At 34.4% G+C, this 23,707-nt stretch overlaps 1 protein-coding gene across 3 annotated transcripts in view; it reads left to right on the top strand.

Moving 5' to 3' along the window:
* Window positions 1–23,707, top strand: part of LOC119636060 (protein prickle) — a 178,526-nt gene that overhangs the window by 109,543 nt on the left and 45,276 nt on the right. Inside the window, exon 1 of one of the 3 annotated variants that reach the window (XM_038031147.1) lies at window positions 5,494–6,962. The exons of the other annotated variants lie outside the window; for them this stretch is intronic. Within the exon in view, the coding sequence (XP_037887075.1) occupies window positions 5,746–6,962 (1,217 nt within the window). The 5' untranslated portion in view covers window positions 5,494–5,745. Of the gene's footprint in view, window positions 1–5,493; window positions 6,963–23,707 lie in introns of those variants that run through there. 3 annotated transcript variants of the gene reach the window in all.

Below are 23,707 nucleotides of genomic sequence, written 5' to 3'. Positions count from 1 at the left end.
CGGCTTGATGCAATCGTTTAGTTACAAGCACTTGCTTGCATCCTCTCGTAGTAACATTTTCCGCTGAGGTCGTTGCGCAAGCAATTTCCTTTCAACTGATACACATATTACAAGTACAGCAGGTTCTCTTATGGCACGCATGCGTATGAAACGGATTCGTATAACACGGCGGAAAAATTATGATCGTCTGCAGGTGATATGCTAAAAGAGGCTCGTGCAACACAGTAAAATTATGAGACGGGTGTTTGCGATTTTACGAGGTTGTAGTTCCAATCATTAATATAATTTATGTCTCGATAAATTTTTATATATATTTTCTTGCGGCACCTTAAGCCTGGGAAACAAAGTTATTTTAAATTTAACAAAGGACCGTAATCACTCTGGGATGAAGATGATTTGTACACCGCGGGTTCGTGTAACATTGAAGCCGTGTTGTAGGGAAGTTTACCCTATATGGACACGTAAAGGTCTCATGTGTTCCAGCTGGAAAGCAAATCCAACGATTTATTCAAACATTTACAAAAAAAAAAAAAAAGATTTCATATTAAAATATTTCATGTTCGTCACTGGACATAATGCACACACGCATAGGTATGTAATAACGAATACTACTAAGAGTAAAACAGTAAAATTCTCTTTTATTGTCGATTAAGCGCTTTAATCAATTTCTAGTAAATTGGAAAAAAAAGCAAAAGAAGCAAAAACATGTTCATCTTTTCACCGGAAATATTTATCAATAAGTATTTCAAATAAAATTGGAATGAATTTTTCATATATGTACATATGTGTGATACGTGTGCACTCGCATGCCAAGAAATATAATGAAAGTTGTATATTAAGAAACGACAAATGGAGCAAAAGAAATGCATGACTTAAGTAGTGGTTATTAACATTTCGCGTATCTCGTAACATTTCAAGAATTGTGTGAATTTCTAATTAGTGCTGCAATGTGATAAAGTTTATGTATGGCCTATGCTTAATTATCGTCATCAAAACTAATGAAAGAAAAAAAAGGAAAATTCATTAAAGTTGAAATTTTGCAATTCGATGTCGAAGACGGGAAACAAGTTCTAATAAAGTGTAAAAGCACAGTTATTATGTTACAACATTACTTATCACTCTTTATGAGATTCTAAAATGAAATAAATTTATAACACTTTCTGCATTTGTGAAGCTTAGTGCTGCGTACTTAAGTCACCTTACAGTTACTTGCAGCACCTATGCATTTGTTCAATAATCAATTTTCGGAAAAAGCAAATTGTAGCTCTACGATTGAGCTCACGATGTTTTAAGAGATGGAGGTAGTCGGCCTTTCGTTATATGCATATGGGTACGACCAGCACTATCTAAGCCTTCCTTGAAAAAATGTACGTAAACTGTCAGGCGAAAATGCTAGGAATAGAGAAAAAATTGTTACTTGCTGTCTGCAATCTTCTTGAATACATAAAGAAAAGAGGAGATACTCCTGGTTGCTAGCGCTAGAATTTATGTCTTTGCTATAAGCATATCCTAGTAATGGAAAACTAAAGTTTTGGTAACCCCATTTCACGTGCGGCATAATCCTAGCAGGCATACGTAACCGACAATGCCTTTGTCCAAACACGCTACCTTCCTTTAACTTTTCCCAGAACGTAGAATACGTAGATTTATGACCTGTTTATCGTATAAATGATCAGAATATGTATAAGTGTAACACCATGACGATCAGAAAGAAGTGAGAAAAGAGAAAGAGTTACGCGATGGCGGCAGCTTAGTGAGTGCCTGGCTTAAGCAAAAATATTTGTTAGACAAGTTCTTTCCTAGTTACCCTGACCAAGCCTATAAAGAGTCCCAAGACTTGTGCGGCAAACGTTAATCGTAATTTCAATAAGAGAACCGATAGGCAGTCAGCGCTCTGCGATGCCTCCAAGTTCTCTTTCTAAACGTGTTAATCACTATTTCAAATGGGTAATCAACTAAAGACGATATTTCGGTTGCTTGTTTTGAGAGCCGTACCTCAACAAATCAACAAGCGGAAAATCAAACAGATGTGATAAAATATAGGCCGATTTTGCTATATGTGCTTTATAAGCAGTTTATGCTCTTGTCTATGCGCCCTTGTCATGATAGGCGGACAGAGAGAGATGCGTAATTACAGCGTCCTCACTATTTCTGCCGATCAAAGCTAAAAATAGTTAATGAGATTTTAGGGTCTTTGCATCGACTTTATTACCTGTCTACGCTTCGCCCTACAATAAATATCGAAGCATCCTTTACTTATTTCAGTTTCAACGAAAGTCACAGCCAAAAATAAACTTGAGATCTCTTTACTACTCTAAGCGACTCTAAACAACTTTAAGTAATAGATAATTAATTTAAATACACTGTGAAAATTGAGAAAACAGCTGTAGGCTACATTTGAACTAAGCGACCTAATAAATTTACATTCCCAGCTAGGGAGTCAAAGACACTGTCACAGTTACTGTGTGCAATAATTATTAATTGAAATTCGATTTTAACTCAAATTTCTAAAATTGCAAAATTTAATGCTGTGCACATTTTAACCGCACGCCTGTAGTCGTAAGTTTATCATCGAATCTGACGACGTGCCAATACCACAAAAATGCTTCCATCTGCAAAAGTTAAGTGTTTGTATACAGCAATATAACAAAAGCAACAGCAACAGCAACAACACTAACGACAAGAACAAGGGCAGCTTACTGTTGCACCATGAGAAATATAACTTGGCCAGAGCACGATTCAATATCGATTACTTCCGTATTTAATGCCTTTAGCTGTTTTCACTGCGATTTGTTCGGGTATAACACATACACACACACACACACACACACACACACAGACACACACATTTGTATGATTTAAGACTTTAACAACAACTACGACTGGCCCTAATGTTTTGTATTGCGTCTGATAATGATGATCATTACGATGACGATGATGTATTCTGTATAATGCTTAGTAAAGAAGAAGAAATGGAAAGAAAAAAAAACCCAAACTTAACAATTTTGAGTTAGTGCGATCCATGCGACCTGTACCTGCCAATCTGACAGAGTGGTTTATGTAAGTGTTATGTGTGTGTGTGTGTGTGTGTGTATGCGTGTGCGCGCGCGTGGATTCTATATTGCATTGCATTGTTATTTCTGACTGTTACTTTATAAACGTCTACATTTCGTTTTGTTATTATTATTATTGTACACATCGAGAATGCTTGTCGATAGCGCAATCAAAATCAAAATAATGTACTTACGCTCTCTTGCCATGCGATACAATCATTAATGGTGATCTTTATTATGTATTTTGTGATACATCGCTATCCTCATCATCATCGCCATCATCCTCAGTAATATAATCATTATGATCATCATCATCATCATCATCATCATCGTGATTATCATGATCGTCATTATAGTCCTCATGGCTTCCATCTATTTATTGTAACTAACCAAACCGACCAATTCAATCTATACAGTCAATGCTGACTAGAATGTAATTTCATTGTGGCTACGCTAAACAATGCTTTTTCTTTTTCCTTCTACTTTTTTTTTTTTTTCATTAGCCTCTTATAAATATATCGTCTTTATTGAAATAATGGTACTATTGTGTGTGCCCAAACACACAACCATTCTTTCATTACTTTTCTTTCTTTACGTGTAGCGAAACGTGATTTCTATCAAGCGTAAAATACGCATCAAAATCATTCGATTTACTAAATATTTTCTTTCATTGTGTATGTTTGTGTATGTGTACTTGTCTATGTGCATGATATGTAAGGAGAATCGATCTTGTCTATCAAGTATTGAAAATGAGTTTCACTCTGATTCTTTTTACACATTTGAGATTTGATTTATATGCACACATACGTATATTCATATATATGTATATGCACGTATAAATGTATAGATAGATGCAAGTAAGCCTAATAAAAATAAAAATAAACGATTCTTTGATATTGAAGAATACATCCATATACGCATTCACTTGCATGTGCAACAAGTATATGTGAAAATATAATTCATTGATCCCGATTACAAACTGGTCTGTCTGCCCAATACTATCTGCCCAATATACGTAATATCGTTATCCCAAAAATTTCTTGAAGAACTGTCGAATTAACTTAACCTTTCTTTTCCTAAGAGCAAGGTAAGTATTAAATGCTTTTCATATCCAACGCAACAATACATGACATGTAAATGTTCTTGATAAGCATGTGATTCGGAGCCGTTGAAGATTTCGAATCAATGCAAAAAAATTGTGTCAGTTCAACTGACACAATGTCCTTCCTGCCCAATTGTAAAGTTTTAACTTGACGTTTACAATAGGTCAGATTTCTTTAGAGAGATCCTCTTGCCTTCTTTAAATTGAAGGAAAGTGTCAAACCGTGATGAGTGATAGAAAATAAATATACGATGAAATTGCGAAGCGGGAAAGACATGGTGTGAGATTGGGGCTTAATATTAAATATCGACTCCAAGATCATACTCCATTTAGTAAACCCAGCAGCAGTGTACTGTGGGCTGGTAAATGCCACAACGCATTTGCTGAGGTACGCTGCCGTAGGTTTTATTTGATTGAGATATGTCACCAGTAAGACAAGACAATCGTTCTCCTTCCTTTCAAGAGTTCAAAAATTGATGTGGAAATTATTGCGCTACCAGGTCTGATTTTCAAATTGTTTCTAATGACTTTTCCTTTTTAACGCGACTTTTTCTACTTATGGGAGGTGTCCCGTAAGTCTGTTTTTAATTTATGAAAGTTATTTTATGCACCCTGGGTCTTCGTATTGAATCGAGATCAAGTGTAAGGCAACCTTTACACATATTACGTAGAGTTTGCAAAGCGCTGTTCAAAATGCTATAACTGGTTGGTAGCTTGTTTTGAACGGTTTTTTTTTCCCGGCACGATATGAGGAAGATTTTAAAAATTACATCTTATGCCGTAGCCCGTCTTAGTTGCCAATGGAAAGCAATCTTTATGTTAAGATCAATAATTTCCAAGCCGCAAATAATTTTAATTTGAAAATTAATAAAAACAAAGGGCTGGCATTGATTGAACACACTATGGGAAATCTATATTGAGTTTTGTATTGCAAGCGTCTCTGTGTTATAAAGAAGTAACTGAAAAGACCTAAAATTGATTTAAATTCTTTTAAATAACCCCAAAGCAATAGCCACAAACAATTTGCATCGACATTAAATGTTAAGAGGAAAAGAGGGAAAGAAGAAAACAGAAGGCAAAGTAAATTATGGAGTGCAAATGTAAGTTTACCTCTTTCTCTCTCTCTCTCTCTCTCTCTCTTCAAAGGTAGACAAAAAACCTGAAGATATCATGTCATGGAATCATAAAACTTATTAGTTTGTCCTATTAAGAAAAAGAAAAAAAGAGGGGCGAAAAAATAAATAGAAATAAAATAAGAATTGCAACGCAAAGCCAAGAGCGAAGAGAAAACAAATTGAAAATAATTACCACAGAAATTTAAACAAACAGCACAACCAGCACAGTAACAACAGCACAATTTTTATAACAAAATAAAATCGAACAAGAAACTTAGCAACGCTAATAACAACTGCTGTTGATTTCTGATTTCGTTTGGAGCGAAAAGGGTATATTACAGTAGGTATAATAAAACAATAACGCCACATAAAGCAAAAACAACACTAACTAAAATAATAAAAAAAAAAAAAAGAAGCGAATAACAATAAGAAAAAAAGAAAACATATTAAAGACACAAGAAATAACTACAACAATATGGAGAGCATGTCATCATCAATTGAGCCCGTGGTACTACCACCACGTACCGCCAATTTGCTGGCATGCAAACAATGGTGGCGTGTTTGCTTTTTGTATGGCGATCAGCAGAAATATTATCGACAAGTTTATAGTAAAGCAGCAGCCCAAAGATTGGCATTATCAGCGGCGGCAAAGCAAGAAATTGCAGCAGCAGCAGCAGCAGCAGCGGCAGCGGCAGCAGCATCAGCAAAAACAACAAAAACAACAACAACAACAGCAATAGCATCATCATTAGCAACAAGTGCTTTAAATAATGAAAATGACAGTAACAACATCGAGGCTATCGAGTCCGAATATGATGCGGTTGCTGTCGATTTTATCGAAACACAATTAGACGATGAAACCCAAGATTCAGCCGGCGATAAGATGGCGACACTACATGAAAATATTAATGCTGTAAGCACCAAAGAACAACAACAAAAACAACAACAGCAACCACCAACTTCAGTTAGTTTATTCCCTTTGAAATGTGAGACCTTAAGTGAACCGACAAAACTTGAAGTGGGTAATGCTTTGCGAAGAAGCAAAAGACTTTTACGATCATTGCGAGGACATCGCAAGGACGCTGAAACCGAAAAGCAAAAGAAAACTACGAAACAATTGCACCAAATGTTAAAAAATTTCAACATCAACCATCAACAGTATCAGCAACAACAACACAAACAACAACAACAACAGCTACAGCACACAAACGATTGTGAACCAGAAGCGGTTAAGCAGAACGCCAAACATACCCTACTCGATGATCCTTTTCTGTTCGGCATTGATGAAGATCACTTAGACGACTTAGTGCGCGGTTCCCAAACAAATCATCCAAATCCTAGTCTCGCTGATCATGTAACTAAATATTTTAATCTTCATTATAATGAAGCTGAGGTAAATTCCGAACTACAATCAACCATTTCCACTGATCAGGACCAGGAAGAGAAACCTGCATTGCCACCAAAACGATTCCAAACGAACTCTGGCAGAAAAACGTGCCCAACGCAAAATTTAAAATTGAATGACAATGACTTGGAATTTTTAAACTTAAGTTTACGTAACCGCAGTTTACCGCGTAACGTTAAACCATTTAAAGATCCACATGATATTAATTTCCGATTCAAAGAAGAAAATAAAAATAATATCGCTAACGACGACAATGGATTACACGAAAATTGCCATAAAAATCAAACGTAAGTATATTTACGTGAATGTTTTCCAATATTTTAATGCTCAATTAGATGTTCGTATAAACGAAGCTGAAATTATACCGATCACCTGATTTGCATCTTACGATGCGATCATTTGAAAATTGCTTACCCGAGAAATCGCTGATTAAGTTATACGTAGGCACCACAGAAAGTAAAAAAGCGACACTAGTTCGACTAAAGTGTGATCGATGCACGACGAGTATATGTTTATTATATAAACGTTGATGATAAAAAGGTCTAATATTTAATATTTCCTAGTAAAAGTTTCTTCATAATAATAATTTGACATAGGAGTTAACCCTACCGAATTTGGACTGCATAGCTCTATTCTACGTATATAACGGATGACAAAGTCTTATTTTTAGTTTCTACGGCTAAAGCAGGTATATAGTGATAAAGATTATTGTTGTTGAATTTGGACCATCAGTGTTCTGAGCCCTCTTTCAAGGACTCCGATTAAAAATATTCGTTTGCATGGACACAACGTGAAGTCTTTGTTGCGTTATCATGAAAACATATGAAAGGTTGAATTGTCAGAAGTGGTGTAGAGCCTTCCCCAACTATAATGTTTTTAATTGCTTAATCAATACTTTAAAATATTGACGGTATTTCTCCGATCTTAAATTAAAGAACAGGCTATAAGTTGACTGTTTTCTTTTTAAATCTAATGTAAAAAGCCATAAGCATGTATTAACCATTGTAAAATCTGTGCAGTGACTATAAAAGTAGCAGAAAGGAACATTCACGCATGCATTTTAAACATATTTATTACCATAAATTATTATCTGTATACTACAAGGTCTTACGACTGTTGTTTGATTGGTGCTGTTAAGTTTGAATTGCTTGTTTATGACTACACTTGTAATCAAAATGTTAATTTTTCGCAAAACTTTACATTATCCTCCTCAGAGAACAGGCCAATAAAAGAATTCAAACGTTAGAATCGGACAAGGCCGACTATCAATTATCATACACCACAATATAAGTCTTCTTTCATTTTCTTCACAAAATATAAAAAATTATTTCAAAACTTGTTTGTTATCAAAGTGTTTTTATGGAAAAGGAGTCCAATACATGAGCCGAAGTCACTTAAATTCAATAAAATTAAGCTCCTAGTTGAAGAAATTTTCATTTTGCACCCATTGCCTTCATGAAACATCAAATATTAGACCTTGTTAACATGTTAAGGGCTTATATGTCACGGGAACTTTTCTGTGGGATGGGATCCACAAAGTAAACCTAGGTTGTCCAAATTTGCCAAACGATATTTATTTGTCAAATCACTCGTATGGGTATCAACCTTTTTCCGTAAAACACTAACGGTTAAGTTTTATGACCTAATAAAGTTTAGTTATTTGTAAGAACGCTTCTACGGGAGGACGGGCAAAAAATGGCCCCATTAGATCTATATTTTCTGCAGCCGTTTAGTATGCCAAGAGATTGCTCTTCATTGATCTTCATTGCCGAGAAATGCTAAAAATTACAAACTTTTTTCATGCAACACTTTATTAAGTCTGCCATTAAGGGGGATAAGGGCTTAGTGGTAAATATGGTCGAAACCAGTTCATTTTTAACAATATTTCGTTCTTAGGTCAAAATATGTTAAATTTCATCTAAATACCTTAGAAACTCGTAGGATGAAATATAAAAATGCATGAATGGACATCGTACGGATAGTCGGACAGACATGCTTAAGATTGTTATAATAAAAGGTAAATCTACGGCAATTCCATCCGAGTGCTGTACGTAAACGCACGAACTTAATTTGCCTTTGCCACTAGTTTTTTCTAAACTTATATAACTCGTTTATTCTGGCCAATAAGAGAAAATTTGTGAGCATTTTTGGAGTTAGCAATATATTGAATTCAAGCCTAAAAGCAAAAAAAAAAAAAAAAAATACAAAGTTATTTATTTAATTTAAATGGAAAAGGCTTATTACTTTTCTTTTCTTTTTTTTTTTTTTTTTAACGGTTATATGCAAAATGAGGGATGGGTGTATGTTAAACGTGTTTGGTTTTTTGTATTTTTTTTTAATTTGGAATATAATTTGCATTCAAAACATATAATTTCACCAAATAATTTCTGTTGAACTCATATTGTAAAGGTGGAAAACGAGCGTTCATCATCGTATTATCATACGTGCCCGTAGTTTCTATACATTTATGTTTAGTATACGAGTCCATATAACAACTAATATAATTAGCTCTCCCTCTCTCTCCACCTGAACAAATAACAAATAGTTGGAAAACTTTTGTAAACGAAAACTATGAAAATAAAGTGGGACTCTAAAAAACTTCAGGCTATATGAGAGAATCTTAATTATGCATGCTTTCTTACCATCTTTGCTATGACAAAACATTAATTGTGCCTTTCGAAGTATAATCTTCATAGTATGAATGGGTAGCACGTCACTTGTAAAGAAATCATGCGTAAAATATTAATTACATCATTATCTCTGGCTTCTTAAAGATGTTTTATAGGAATTAATAAAAAGTTCTAAGACTAGGGGTAGGCTGTTTGGTTCGCAACATACAAGTAGAGGTTTGAACCTAAAGATGAACGTAGCTATCCTCGCCTAACGGATGTTCGCAGTCAATTTGGTGAGGGATTGTAACAACTATGTACAATTTTAATACTTCTTGTATCTCTGAAGTGTTCTTGAAGATTTGAAATAATTTTCTATGCCTTGAGCATTAGATTATTCCAGATACATGCTCTTCTGACCTTTATTATATCCTGGACCCCTTGTAGAACAAGTGCATACCAAATTTGTGGGGATGTATACGATACCTACAAGCATTAGTTGTAGACCCATCTTTTATTAATTAATTCAGGATCGCTTGTCTGTCCGTCTGTCCACTTAACATCTTTGCAATCAAGCTACAGGCCTCAATTTTTGAAATGTTTTGACCAAATATGTTGCATGAAAATGCTTCGGCCCAAGGACAAAAGCTATTAAAAATGAAATCGAGCGGACCACTTCCCATGTAACGCTCTCTTCCGAAAAGTCGTTCTGTGTATTGTACAATATAACTGTATTTCATGAAGCGGTGTAGGGCATTAAGTGGTGGTCCGTTATAGACATGTTTTTTCTATCTCGTTCTGAAACTAGAAACCGGTACAAGAAAATTTCGGAGATCTTATAAAATACAAGTGTTCGTAATGTATTCTCGCCAAGTCCGTCACACAATAAGACATAACAAAGAAGCTGCAAGTGAATATAGCGAACCTTAGGTTAGACTTTAAACCTCTTGGCCTCGTATATAGACATTTACAGTTTTTTTTTTAATTTTAATTGCTATCGTTAATGCAAAGAACAAAAACTGTTTAATAAATTATTCAATGCAACATCTGTCAATAGAAAAACTGCAAATCTTACCAAATTTGATGCATTTGCGAACGTATTTACGTGTATAATTAGCGGTATGAAAATATTGTCAAAAAAACATCGTCCCTGAAGAGATTAACTATGACATTATAGCTTTAGACTCCACAAAATTTAAAAAAAAAACACACATACACATATAGAGAATCTATCTTGAGAGACAGAGATAGTGACTGATCATGAAAAGAAAGATTTGTCTAACTAACTCGTTTAAAAGGTTTTTTTTTAATACAGATTCGGTGATACTATGTGACATATTCAATCTTGACTGTCTCCCCATAAGCGCTTTGTGTTAAGATAGTAAGTTTTGAAAATTATTTTAAATAGCAAAAGAAAACGTTTGCACTTGCTTAACTTGTCTGAAAGATATTTTCATATAGATTCGTCTGATATATGCGAAGATGGGCACTTTCCAGTTCGCCTATTTTCGATTTTCAAGCATTTACCAAAGGGCTTTCTCAAAAGAACTATGTTAGTTCATTTACATCATTTCACAACTATTTTCATATGTGCTCTTGTGGGGTTTTTTAGTCGCCGTGGAACTATGTGAACTATTTAATTGAGCTAATGTGTTAGGAACTTTACAGAGCAGAGCTTAAGACAATATACTGGTAATAAGCTTATAATTACATGCAGAGTACAGTTATATTTATTTATTTATTTATTTACTTTTAGTCCAAAAGTAATTTTACTTATGCTAAATATGATATAGATTGGGGGACTAGATACCAAGCTAAAGAGGAATGTAAAGAAATCCGACCAATTATGATTATAAGACGCCATATATACGTATAAAGTACACATGGGAAAGGCTATCAAATACATTGCTATTATAAAGGGGTGGTGCAAAGAGCTTGATGATCCCTACATTACGAAAAGACTTTACATGTGTTTGGTTAGACCCATACTCGAGTATGCCTCAGTTGTGTGGTCTCCTTCATATAGGTGCTACGTAGATTCAATTGAATCTGTTCAAAAGCAATTCTTGCTGTTTGCCCTTAGAAATTTGGGTTGGGATCCGATTGCCTCTCTTCCTCCGTATGAAAATAGGTTGCTTCTGCTGTCCCTACCATCTCTTGAGAAATGTAGGTTTGTTCTTGGCGTTTCCTTTCTAATTAAATTAATAAATGGTGCCATTGACTCGCCTTCATTACTTGGTGAAATAAGCTTTAATGTCGCTTCTCTAGGAACTTTATCTTGGTTAAGCTTAGTCAGTGTAAATTTAATTATGAGCTCTTTAATCCGCTCAGAGTCGTTTGCAAGAACCTAAATGACGTCTACCACTTATTCTCGTTATCGGACTCTTTAAAGTCCATTAAAGCAACATTGCTTAATACGCGCGATTTACCTATGTCGTACTTAAACTAGCTTTTATCCTTAAAAAGTCGTTACGTTTGGAAAATGAGTTATTGTTAATTATTATCGGTTGCCAGGCTTATGCATGTTTGCGATGGTTTAGGGGTTCATTTGCAATTTGGTCCTGTACCGGTTGTAAATGTGGCTCTATGCTGATAGTGTACATGCTTTTTTTCTTTTTTCATTTTCTTTGTTTCATTATAATTATACTAAATTTTATTATTAATTAATATAAGTTTTGCATTAAGAGCCAATTGAACTCGATTGTTATTTGTTTAGTTGAGTTTCTAGTATAAGTAGAATAAATAAATAAATAAATCACCAAGATATTCATCTATAAGAAAAAAAGATTTACCCGCCCTTTATATGAAAGTTAAATATGTCGGGACAAGCCTTCTTTGACTGTGTTCTTAGAAGCAAATATAAAAATGAAGGGATAAATGTTATTACAATTGTCACAGAGAGCCCGAAAAGGATTAAAAAACTCATAATTGAATCTACAGTGATTAAATTTAATTAAATGATATTGTCGGGTTACGGGGCGGGATACATTGTTGATTTCACATAATAGCATATTCAGCATATCACACGTAAAGTTAATCCTTGACACGCACCCAGGCCTTCCTAGCAAGGTTACCCTAAATTATCTTGCGTCTAGATTCATAAGATGCTAGAGAGTTCAGACCACAAGATATAGGTTAAGAGGACGTTAAAGAACCCCTTAACCCTTAAATTAAAATAACAGCTGCACACTTGATATAAAGATATTGAAAGATCTTGTACGAAGATTGGCCTTGGACATAGGCCAAAGAACAAGAGAATAACTCGGTTTTTTTATCGCTATAACAAATACAAAAATTATAAAATTTTCACGCGTATTCTATAGGCGCGTATTCGTTAAGTGCTATATTTACCCACTTTAGATGTAAGAGAAGTTGCTTTTCATTTCCTGTAAACTCGGATTCATTTTTTCCCAAATTCTTAGAAAGAGGCTAACCAAGGCCAACCAATGACCCATTTGAGTGCACAACTATGATTATATGTTTTTGTTAACACTTACAATACTGTACTGTGATGGTGCAAAAAAACTGTCCTCTGTTCGTCGCATTTTTCTTAACATCAGAATGTAACTTTTGCTTAGAAATATATGTAAATATATACAGATAAACATTTTGCTTATGCCAATGCTTCGACGACAGGAGCCAAATGTAACCATTACAGTAAATTTTGTTAACCACAAGTAGTCAACCATCAAGTATACATAAAACACACATAAATACGTTAAGCATTCAAAAAGTTTTTTTTTCTTTCAACTTTTTTTCGGTCAGAGTTTAGTAAAAAATGCCTTATCGATCCCGTATATATAGCGAAGTTGGTGCTGAGTGTTGCTTTATTTTTTTCTTTTTATGAAACTGAAATTGAAACTGGGTTTTTGCCTTGCACCCGCATTGTGTTGTTTAGTTTACATAAAAGAAAAACGTAACAACGCGGCTTATGTGAAAAAAAGTACAAAGCTATATAAAAAAGTCAACAACGATAATAACAAGAAAAAAAAAAAATTGTTTATTGAAAGTTACGCATGCCCAGTGAAATACTATGAGTTACGAGCCCACATCCTGTAAGTTTTTTATGTGCGCTTTAATATCATGACAGTGTGTCCCCGTATGCATGTACGTGCAACATTGCTGCAGCTATCAAGTTACCATACATTGTTTTTGCACTTTATGACACCTTTTTTCCTTTCTTTTTTTTTTTTCTCCTTTTCATTTTTCTTCGTTGCTGTTTACATACAATAAGTGTTTATTTATTTTTTGTTAATATTTACCCAAAAGAAAAAAAATTGCATTGAAACTTATGTATAAAGGCAAACTTATGAGAGGCAAATAGAAAGACATATATGTATATATGTATATTTCTCGTTAATATATATATTTCGTTAAACTCTAAAAACAATGGCTTGAAAAAGTCTGCTTACGACCGAACAACGCACGTAATTAATTTATTTTAGTTTATTGCTCTTCAATAGTAATATTTGATGTGAATTTCAATCATTTCTTTGGACGATTGATTGACTTGCTTGCTACATTCGTTATGCTCTTGCGGTTACGGGTAGATTCTTAATGCACTTTATGTTATGCTTATAAGTGAAAACACATTACCATTACTAAGCCCGCTTCTATGACAGTTAGTAGACTAACTTTATACTTATAAGTGGGTACGTATTACTCTCACTAAGCCTGTTCCTCCAATCAGCAACGAAACTCAAAAACTTTCTTTACAGGCGGTGCCTTGACTACCCTCTTCGTACATCTGTTCTTAGTGGATTTTCTAACATGCAAGATAATAATACTCATTTAATGATCCTAGCTATGCAACTTCCTCTTTCACTTGCAGCATTTTCGTAGCCACAACTATGCAGTTTATCAGATCAAGAATCGGAAGAATCTTCCATTGTAACCGGCCATTGATATTTATTATCTAAAGTATTGAAACGTTTCAAGTAGGATAAAATGTTCTCACTTTTTTGAACAGTTCGTCGCCATTGTTAAGCCCAGTAAGATGTTTAGACCTGGTTAAGAATATCTCACCTAATGCATCATTGCACCTCTTTCATTATTTTTTCGAGGAGACTCAACACACTCACTCGTTGTGCAACCGCCCTGTTCGCCTGACTTAATTCCCTTTCATTTTTGGCTATTCTTAAAACTCAAAAAACTGCTCCAAAGATATCGCTTTAAATGAATTGGAAAGATGAGGCCCCAAATGGTCAGAGTTTACCAACCTAATCCTCACTGTAGCTACCACCAAGCATGGTCAAATCACATTGAGATTTGAACCCTCGAACCTCAACTTTGCAGTCGCACCTGCCTTGCGACAGCAGACCAATTTAAGATTTATTGCGAACTACTAACTGACATGATCATGTTTAAAATAATTATTTACACTTCTAATGTATTTCCTTGAAGTGGTGCGTATCGTAGAAACGATACGTTATTCAAGACAATCAACCAAATGCCGGAATCCTCACAAAGGACCTTACCTCACTTCTTCAGAGAATACAAAAATTAAACCATCCGATGATGAAAGAAGAGAGGAAATTATCCCGAGGATTCAATATCTAACGAACACGACCTATATGATAAAATATTCCTTTCGAATGATCGAAAGATTTATCGATTGAAGCTTTTATTCATTTCCAAGCAGGATGACAAGCTTCATCCAACTGAAGATTTTCCTTTATTGTCCTTTTTTATATCTTTTTGCATTCAATAGACGTTTTGTCACTGTGTGATGGGGCATACGCTTTCAGTTTTATTATTTCTAGCTCCGGCATTGCTAATTTTGTCATATATAAGACTGTAATTGAAAGGCATTAATACTGAGGTTAGGTGTTTATTAGGTAGCACGTAGGCATGTTGGTAGCATTTTGTTTATGAGAAGTAGAGGAAAACAGTGTAGAAGGACACGGCTCACCATTAAATATACTGCACCACTTCGCTTTGTATGGTTATGCATACAACAACTTTTCAAAGTAAGGTACTATATCAGAGGTGTTCGGAAAAGTAGTCCGATTAGAACATCTTTCGATTGCTTTCGTTCTTAGGTCACAAGTTGTCTGTGGATCAAATTTCATCAGCGTTTCTTAACGATTGTGACCTGTACGTTGAAAAAAAAGAAAAGAAAGAAATACCGACAGCCACGCTTAGATCGACGAACAAAGTGATTCTGGATCGATCGATTTAATAAAAGATGGGTATATTTTAAGTTTGTGCATATATTTGCACAAACTCCGCATACCCTTGCACCCTGTGTAGGATATAACTATTGTAAAAGACCCACTTTGCATAACGTAATCACAGCAAGATATTCATCCTTTCGCAGGTGAGAATTTTTATTTATCTTCTCGAATGTAATGTACATTCTTTCTATCCTATCCGTCTATCTATTTATATTCTTTCTGTCAGTTAACATATATATTAAGTTTAATAGTTTTTTTATATCTTTAAAGCTTTGATGTGATTTTCTTCACCTTTTGGAGCCTTCTGGATCCTTTGCGTTAATCTTAATATCATCCATTCTGAATATCTGGAATAATTTGCTATAAGCGCCTTTAGTAAGAGAGAATTTCCCATAGGTTTCCTTCGTTGCTCTCAAAGAAAAATATTATTTTTATAAGTTGACATCGTATGCTAAACGTCAAACGTTAATGCCCTACAATTGATCATAGCAGCGACTCGTAAGAATTCTGTAACAAGGGTAGGCGAGACAACTTACTGGGTATGTTAACAACCAATTGAAGGCGATGAGGTTTTAAATTCTTCGTCAACACCTATCGATTTAATATATGCATATACGACAAGCATTTTGGCTCGTTTAATAGACACGATGAGTTTGCCATGCGATAGATAGTTGAAAAGGGTCGAGCTTTTAATCTTCAGCCATAAGTATGTAACAAGTTTTTCCATGTGAACCGACGAAATAAATCGCGAAATTTGTAGAGCAACGAATCTTATTGCAAAATCTAATAGGAATAATAATTATCTACGCTTAAGATTCGTTATTTACAACGTGCCACCCATCACCTTGGCAACACCCATCAGTTTATTTGATTATCTAGACATACAACAAAACATAGGCTTACGTTTTTGTTACAAAAGTTCTATAAAGCATCGTGGGTGTGGTCTAACACACCGTTCTCTTCCCAATATTATTTGTAGATCGTTGCATGGATCAAAGAATTAAATCGCTTATGGCCATTAATCTGCCCGACATTTGTAATTCAATACCCAACTGTAACGAATCGTCGCATTTGTATTAATAGACGAATACTTCAACATTGAGCAGACAGTATATTAGTATGTCATGTACCGGTACATGGTAGAAAAATATATTCGTAAGAATACTATTTGATATAAAAGTAATTGTTCGTGGCCTGCTTTACTCTAATGCTCATGTGAGTGAAGAATGTCTTTTAAGTAAGACGTTGTTGTTGCTCTGAAAGGCTCTATTCACAGCAGTGATAGAATTAAGATTTTTCTTTACATATAAATATGATTAAAACATTAACATCAACAGGCTACTCAGGATAGATGCAGTGAGTTGTTTTTTTTTTTTTTATAATGCATGCAAGAGTAGACAAAGTAACAAAAATGTTCGAATTGTTTGTAAACGTACAGACACGTACATGTGTTTTTAACTCTATGTGGGCATAGCGAGGATATTTATGGTAACTTTTTTTCTCCTTTCTTTTTCAATAAACGCAGACCAAAAAACTAAAACCAGAATACAATCAAATTCGGTATGAAATTTTATACTCCGCATGAATGATAGGCTCGTAGGAGGTATAATGTCTACATAAAGTAAAACATATATTGGGCCACTTGGAAAGTTTTCACCGGCTTTCGATGCAAATTTCGCTTACGAAATTGCTTTCATCATCTGATCATCTAAGCGCTTTAGTTAATTATATTGAATCTAAAAATACTGATTGAGTAATTTTTTTTTTCTTGTTGGCGATTAACATAAGCAGAGAACACGTGAAAAGGACATTAACGACATGTGTACTGCTGCGAAGATATGAATATCATTTGCACAGTTGGAAAGAATTCAAGCATATCTGTGTGGACAAAGCGGGTAATGAATCAACAAACCACTGGTTTTGGATTGATGTTAGTATCAATAGGGAACAAAGAAGAAACCATTATTGCGGGATTTTTCATATTTCTTTATTCTTGCAGAGGCATTAATGCCGTTCATAGCGCGAAAAAAGAATGGCAATACTTCGGTAGAGAACACATTGAAAAAACAAAGAGATATGTCTACCGAATGAACTTGCTTGATTGGTGTCAATATGACCACAGAGCAGGGAGAAAAAATAATTTTTTTTATTTTTAATGATTTTTATGATTATGTTTTAAATTCTCCTTTAGCAAATCTGGTGAGCAAACACATTACTTGAACGGACAACGTTAAAGAGGTAGAGACAGTTCATTAGATTGGGTTTAATTGGGGTCAGTGCGACCGTACACCAGGGAGCAAGGACGGTACGTGCTTGGAATCTTTTTCCGCTATCCCGCTAGGGACAACAGTAACGTTCAGGTCGCGGAAAACCGTGCAAAAGCTATTCAATAGTTCTTTAATTGCTACGGCGCTGTTTGTGCAACTTAGCTGCGGCGGTCGTTCGCTCCACTCCGAATGTTTCCACTTTCAAGTCGAACTTATACAAACTTATGCCTTTTTCCTTCTCCGTTCACCCGAAATCCTTCTTAAACGCCAAGGTATACACAAGGACATCGCCTAAAAGAGTGCTCAGATATCTTACCTAAGTAAGATAAAGCTTCTGAAGGGAATACGAAAATGGATTTGGGAAATCTTGATCTAAAGAATTCTTTATTTTTTCCTTTCTTAATATATATGACGAATCACTTAGCGGAGGTCCCGTATAAGTAACCATTCAAAGGATATCTCCTACATAGGCAGAAAAAAGTGAGGAATTGAGGAAGTGAGATAGGGAGTGGTCCCAGCCTAGTGAGCCCAAATTTCGACAAAACCGCGCTGAGGACAAAGACGCGACTCCTATTTACTTGGCCCGCTAACCCACTAACTGTTGGCCTACTTATTAGCGTTTAAATGCAGATGTTTATCATAAACATTGAATTTATTAAGATTTTTAAAATAATTAAAACTAAACCATATATAAATGCATGTATACTTCTCAAGACGAAACCATTTCCACGCTACTGTTTAGCGCCAACAATTTTCTTATCGAACGCAGCATGCTTTAGGTGTAAGAGAGATAATTCAAACAAAACAAATCTAATGAGCAAAAACCTAACATTCAGGTTAAATTCTTTAACAATTAATGAAACTGTTAGAACAATGTTATGGACTTACATTGCGTTATACACACGTAACATAGGCAGAGAAATGTATGTTCTACTTCTCCATACTTTTACATTGAATAAAATTCAAGTTTTACATGCAAAAGAAAACTTACTCATACATGGGTGAATATGTATATATACAAATATACATGTCTTTACATAAGTTTAGAAATAATAATTTAAAAAAAGAGAAAAAAAACAAAAACAAGAAAAGCTACAATCAGACATCGGCAATTAGAACAAAGCTATGCAATAATCACTAGTAACTACTATATATTCTTGCTGCTTGATGACTATTAACTATAAGACAACGACATTGCTTTTGTGTGGATTTGTTTTGCTGCTAAAGAAAGGAACAAATTTTTATTACAAAAAAAAATCTTTCCTTTTAGCTTGTGAAAAAACTGCAATTTAACAGCAACAATATTAACAACAACATGTTTAATTAGTCATCGCCATGTAGTGGCCGCCGTTAAAGCGGCAAACATTTTTATGTCTCCAGATTAAAACATATTAAAATAAACAGAGCTGCAACACAACACATGCACTTCTACATTTTTGCAAACTGACTAATGGAATTAATGAATATGTAGTGGACAACAAAGATGCCGACGAAAACTAAAAATAATATCCTACAACAGTCTAATATTGTTACTACCATTAATACTATTGTACAATGCTCAGAAATCGGACGCGTATCGATATTTTATTCTCTTCATTGAAAATTTACGTGAGGTGACATAAGTCTTACCAAAAATATATTGGTACCACGAATTTCAGACGGCTAAAGATGCTTTATCCTCCAGCCTCCCAATTGTCCTTTCTCTCTCGATATAATTGAAGCCATCTAAGGCAAAGAATTTCTACTGTTTGCTTTGCATGGATTGGTATGGGATGCTAACAGATCGCTGCTTCCATAACATCTGTTATTTCTGATCAATTTACAAAACTCCTTAAGTAAGTGTTCATTTAAAATTCAAGCTTGCTTAAATATTATATATATATACATATAGACAAGATAAAAGATCTCTAGCTAGGATACGATGCAAAAAATCGCTTGGGCGAAGAACAACTGCAATCGGTTTATGGTTGCCGATATACAGTAAACGCGATCGGGTGAACTCGGTAGCTACGGATTATGGACTGCCTGCTATGAGTAGAGAGTTCACCACCGTCGATAAACTATGCGTTTCTTTGAATGAAAAATCTGTCGAGTAACAAACTCGTATTATAATACAGTTTACTCGATGCCGAGAATCATTAACCGATCCTTGTTGACAATAAATGCTTTTTCTATTACACAAAAACAGACATTTTCGTCCTTACAGAAAGTATTTTTGATTTGCGATATCCAACGTACAAAAAAACACAACTTCTGGAAGGTATGTGCACCACATACATTCATATTTGTCTCGCGCATCACATATCATGAAAACATAATCAAAATTTCGAGTTCTACGTCGAACACAAGAAGTGAAGATGGACAGAAGGACAGACAAAGTTAAATCGATTCCGAATCAATTTCTGGCATAGTCACAGTTGAATGTATCTGATGTTCTTCCGTTTCTTCTGATGTTGCACACTCCCGCACAAACTTAACGCAATTGTTGTACGGTATAAAAATCAAAAAAAAAAAAAAAAACCTCTAAGTCAAAATAATGAGTTTAGTTTTATCTATAATTTTCCCTTTAGAAATTTAATATGAGCTTTATGTGTCCATTTCCCGTTGCTACCAAATGACATTCAACTCGGAAAAAGTATTTTATTATTCACGGGATACGAGCCGCTGTTGCTTAAATTTCGCAACACATGCAAAACCATTATTACTTTTACACATTCATGCATATATGTACGTATTATGTATGTATATATTAGTTTGCACATATTTAATTTGATTTCAAAAAAGATAATTGCGAACTGGATTTAATTATGAAAATATATGCAAATTTCATTTTATTATAGAAATCATCGAACTGATGATAAAAGAAATCATTAAAATTGATATAAAATTACTACTGTGCATAAATTCGCATATATGATTGTGTTATGCTTTCGTTTTGCAATTTCGTCTCTGTAAAATCAGCGAAGTATTAATTTCGTTCAATGAAATGTCAGCTATGGAAATAATGAATATAAGAGACTGGAGGAGACTGTAGGAAATGGCTGAAGTAATTTTCTCTTCTTCGAAAATAGTGTATAAAATATATTTTATATAAAATATAATGAAAATCATATTCGGTAGGCTTATTCGATTAGCTCGATTAGAGTTGTTGATCTCTTAAATAATAAGAATACCCTTAAATCGAATTAGGTAAAGAGGGCCAGACGTCACCGCAATCGTATTCAATACACACTCCACACGAGAAGCACAAAAGCATACCACTGCCATTTCATTAGTCACTAATGCTTGTAAACTTATTATCGTGCAAGTACTAAACTCTGATGAGATTTACATATAAATAGACTTACATGACTTTTAAAATAAATCACTCATAGGTTCCACTTAAGTATTTTAAAAAGAAAGTTGAACGTCTTCTAAGGAATTTTTATACTTTGCCTAAAGCTTATCGTAGTTAACACACCTATTGCTTTACCCCTTTCCAGTCATCGTCTAGACGACCATCATTGATAGATGCAAGTGATGAAAGTGTGAAAGGGTTAAAAAGCTTCGATTTGAACCGCAACTGACGATAATTTTTTTTATTTCGTTTCCATTTTGCTTTGGGTTTCCATGTGATTTCCTTTTTAAGCAATAATTTGCCTTCAATTACATAGCCTTCCTTGTACACGTAAACACTCTAATTACTAATTGTCTTTTTATTCATAAAATTGGCATATTAGAATATTATATATCTGGGTGCGTGTACATTTATGCCTTCGGAAAAAAGGGTAAATTATCCAATAATAATATATTTGGGTTGATTGCTTCTGCTTCGTATCGTTATAAATATCATAAAAACATTTTCAAAAATTCTCATGTTATTCTTTAGAATCATTATTAATATCAAATGTTCGTAAATAATTAACATGCACAACAACATCATTTTGATAACGAATTTCAGATGTACGTAAGCAAAAAATTTGCTCTCGTTTCTAACAACTAAACCCCCCTTCCACTAAGCAATGGAATTTCAACCAGAAATAAATTTCTCTATATGTACAACGATTATTGGGTAGTCAATTATATTTGCGATCACACAAAGACGGACACACGTACACATATATATATCCATATAAACATAGACACACGCGAACCCATTCATATGCACACATAAAAATTTGTGTATGAGCTCATGTGTGTATGTTGCATTGAATCAAGTTTTTTTTTTCTTTTTTTTTACATTGTATTTTCAATATAATTGACGTTCAATGCGATTCATTATATGGCTACTGTTGCGTGCGTAGCCTTCTGTTTTTTTTTTTTTTTTTTTTTTTTGGTTTTTCTTTGTTTTGCTTCGATTGCGTGAGTTATTTTTTCACTGCTCAGTATTCAATGCAAGTCAATTTTTACTGGTGGTCCAGTTATCATAATAAATCTCTCGTCTGTGTGTACATATAAATACATAAACTATTTATTACAAATACATGCAAACATGCATAGATATAACTGATTTTCGTTTTATTAAACAACGTTAACGAATTCATTGCGACTTAAAAAAAAACAATAAATGACTGAAAATCTCTTACAACAATCGATAAAATATTTCGCTTTAATTAAGTGCTTTTAAAAATGTCAGCATGTATGTGAAGCCTATTAAAGTGCTGCTATATTTTTGGGAATTCTATCGCCTAACGATATTTAAGGAGCTCTTTCCAAAAAGCACATTAAATAAATTTAAGATTATAGCCTGCTGGGCTGCGCTGTTGGCTTTGGCTTTAATAAAATCATTATAAACTGAATATAAAGTTTAATCTTTAATTAGGTTATGAGAAATGATGGCGCCACGTTCCACATAGTCTAATTTGTTCTAACGTCAAACTCTGCAATTGTCAGCAGACAAGGGCATACAAGACGTTCAAGCGTTGCAGTTTCAGTAAAGATTCTTGTTTGAAGGCGTCAACCTGTTTTAAAGTTATGATGCGATAATGAAAAATACAATTCCCTTTCGTGTTCTTTAATCAATCAATCACGAAATAAACAAGAAGAAATACGGAAGTGCCTTACTCTTCTTCTATTCAACTTTTAGTATGCATTATTAGGAAGCTTTCCGGGCTATAACTAGAAATTATTAGAGACTTCCTCTTATTCACCACCGTAAAGAGGAGAAGGAAAAGCAATATTACTACGAAATAGTGCAGCATTATTAGCATACCTTGGGATTTGAGCTAATCCCTCCTCTGAAAGTGTCCAATGAATTTACTTGTTTTATCATAGGCATTATAGCGTTGGGGTATTTACTAAGTAAGTGCAGATTGCTTGGTGATGTCAACAACATTCGGCAATGCGCGATATTCGGAGGACAACTTAGAGCGCTTCGACATCCCAATGAACATCTTTATTCTTCCACCTTAACAAACAACTCTGTCCATCAGCTATCTACACACTTAACTGTATTGTTAACATCAGTATTGGATTAACCAATAAAGAGTAAAGCCGAGCTATTTCAATAAATAACTCTTTCTATTTGCAAGTCGTCCCTGATCACCATCTTGTCTGGCCAAGAGGCTGGTCATATTCAAAAAAAACGGAATATAGTTGCCGCCGTGTGTGCACTTGCCCCTAACATTACGGTACTCGGTTTTTATTATCTTTGCCTGAGAAACAGATAGCCAGCTTCCGATATCTGTGGCTACTCACACCTACAGCTATTTTCTTCTCGACTGTAAAGCCATCTTTGGGAAATTTGTAAATAAAATTTAGGAATCTGATTTCTTCAGGCTTCTGACGTTAGAAAAGCTAAAGAGTCTTACAAGAATTTTTTCACGAGTTGTGAATCACCTGAAAACTAAATCCACATCATCAATTTCAGGGCAAAAACAAGTCAGTCTACATAGTTTCATTCCCGGCAACGAACGAGCAGCGAAGAAACAATAATGGGATCCAATAAAATCGCAAGAAATTTTAAATCGCTCTGATTGCATCTTTAAACCGCAGATAAAAG

This window comes from Glossina fuscipes, unplaced genomic scaffold (assembly GCF_014805625.2).
Source record: "Glossina fuscipes isolate IAEA_lab_2018 unplaced genomic scaffold, Yale_Gfus_2 27, whole genome shotgun sequence".
Lineage (NCBI taxonomy): Eukaryota > Metazoa > Arthropoda > Insecta > Diptera > Glossinidae > Glossina > Glossina fuscipes.
The sequence above is the reverse complement of the archived record's forward strand: the minus strand, read 5'-3'. Positions and strand labels throughout refer to the sequence as shown.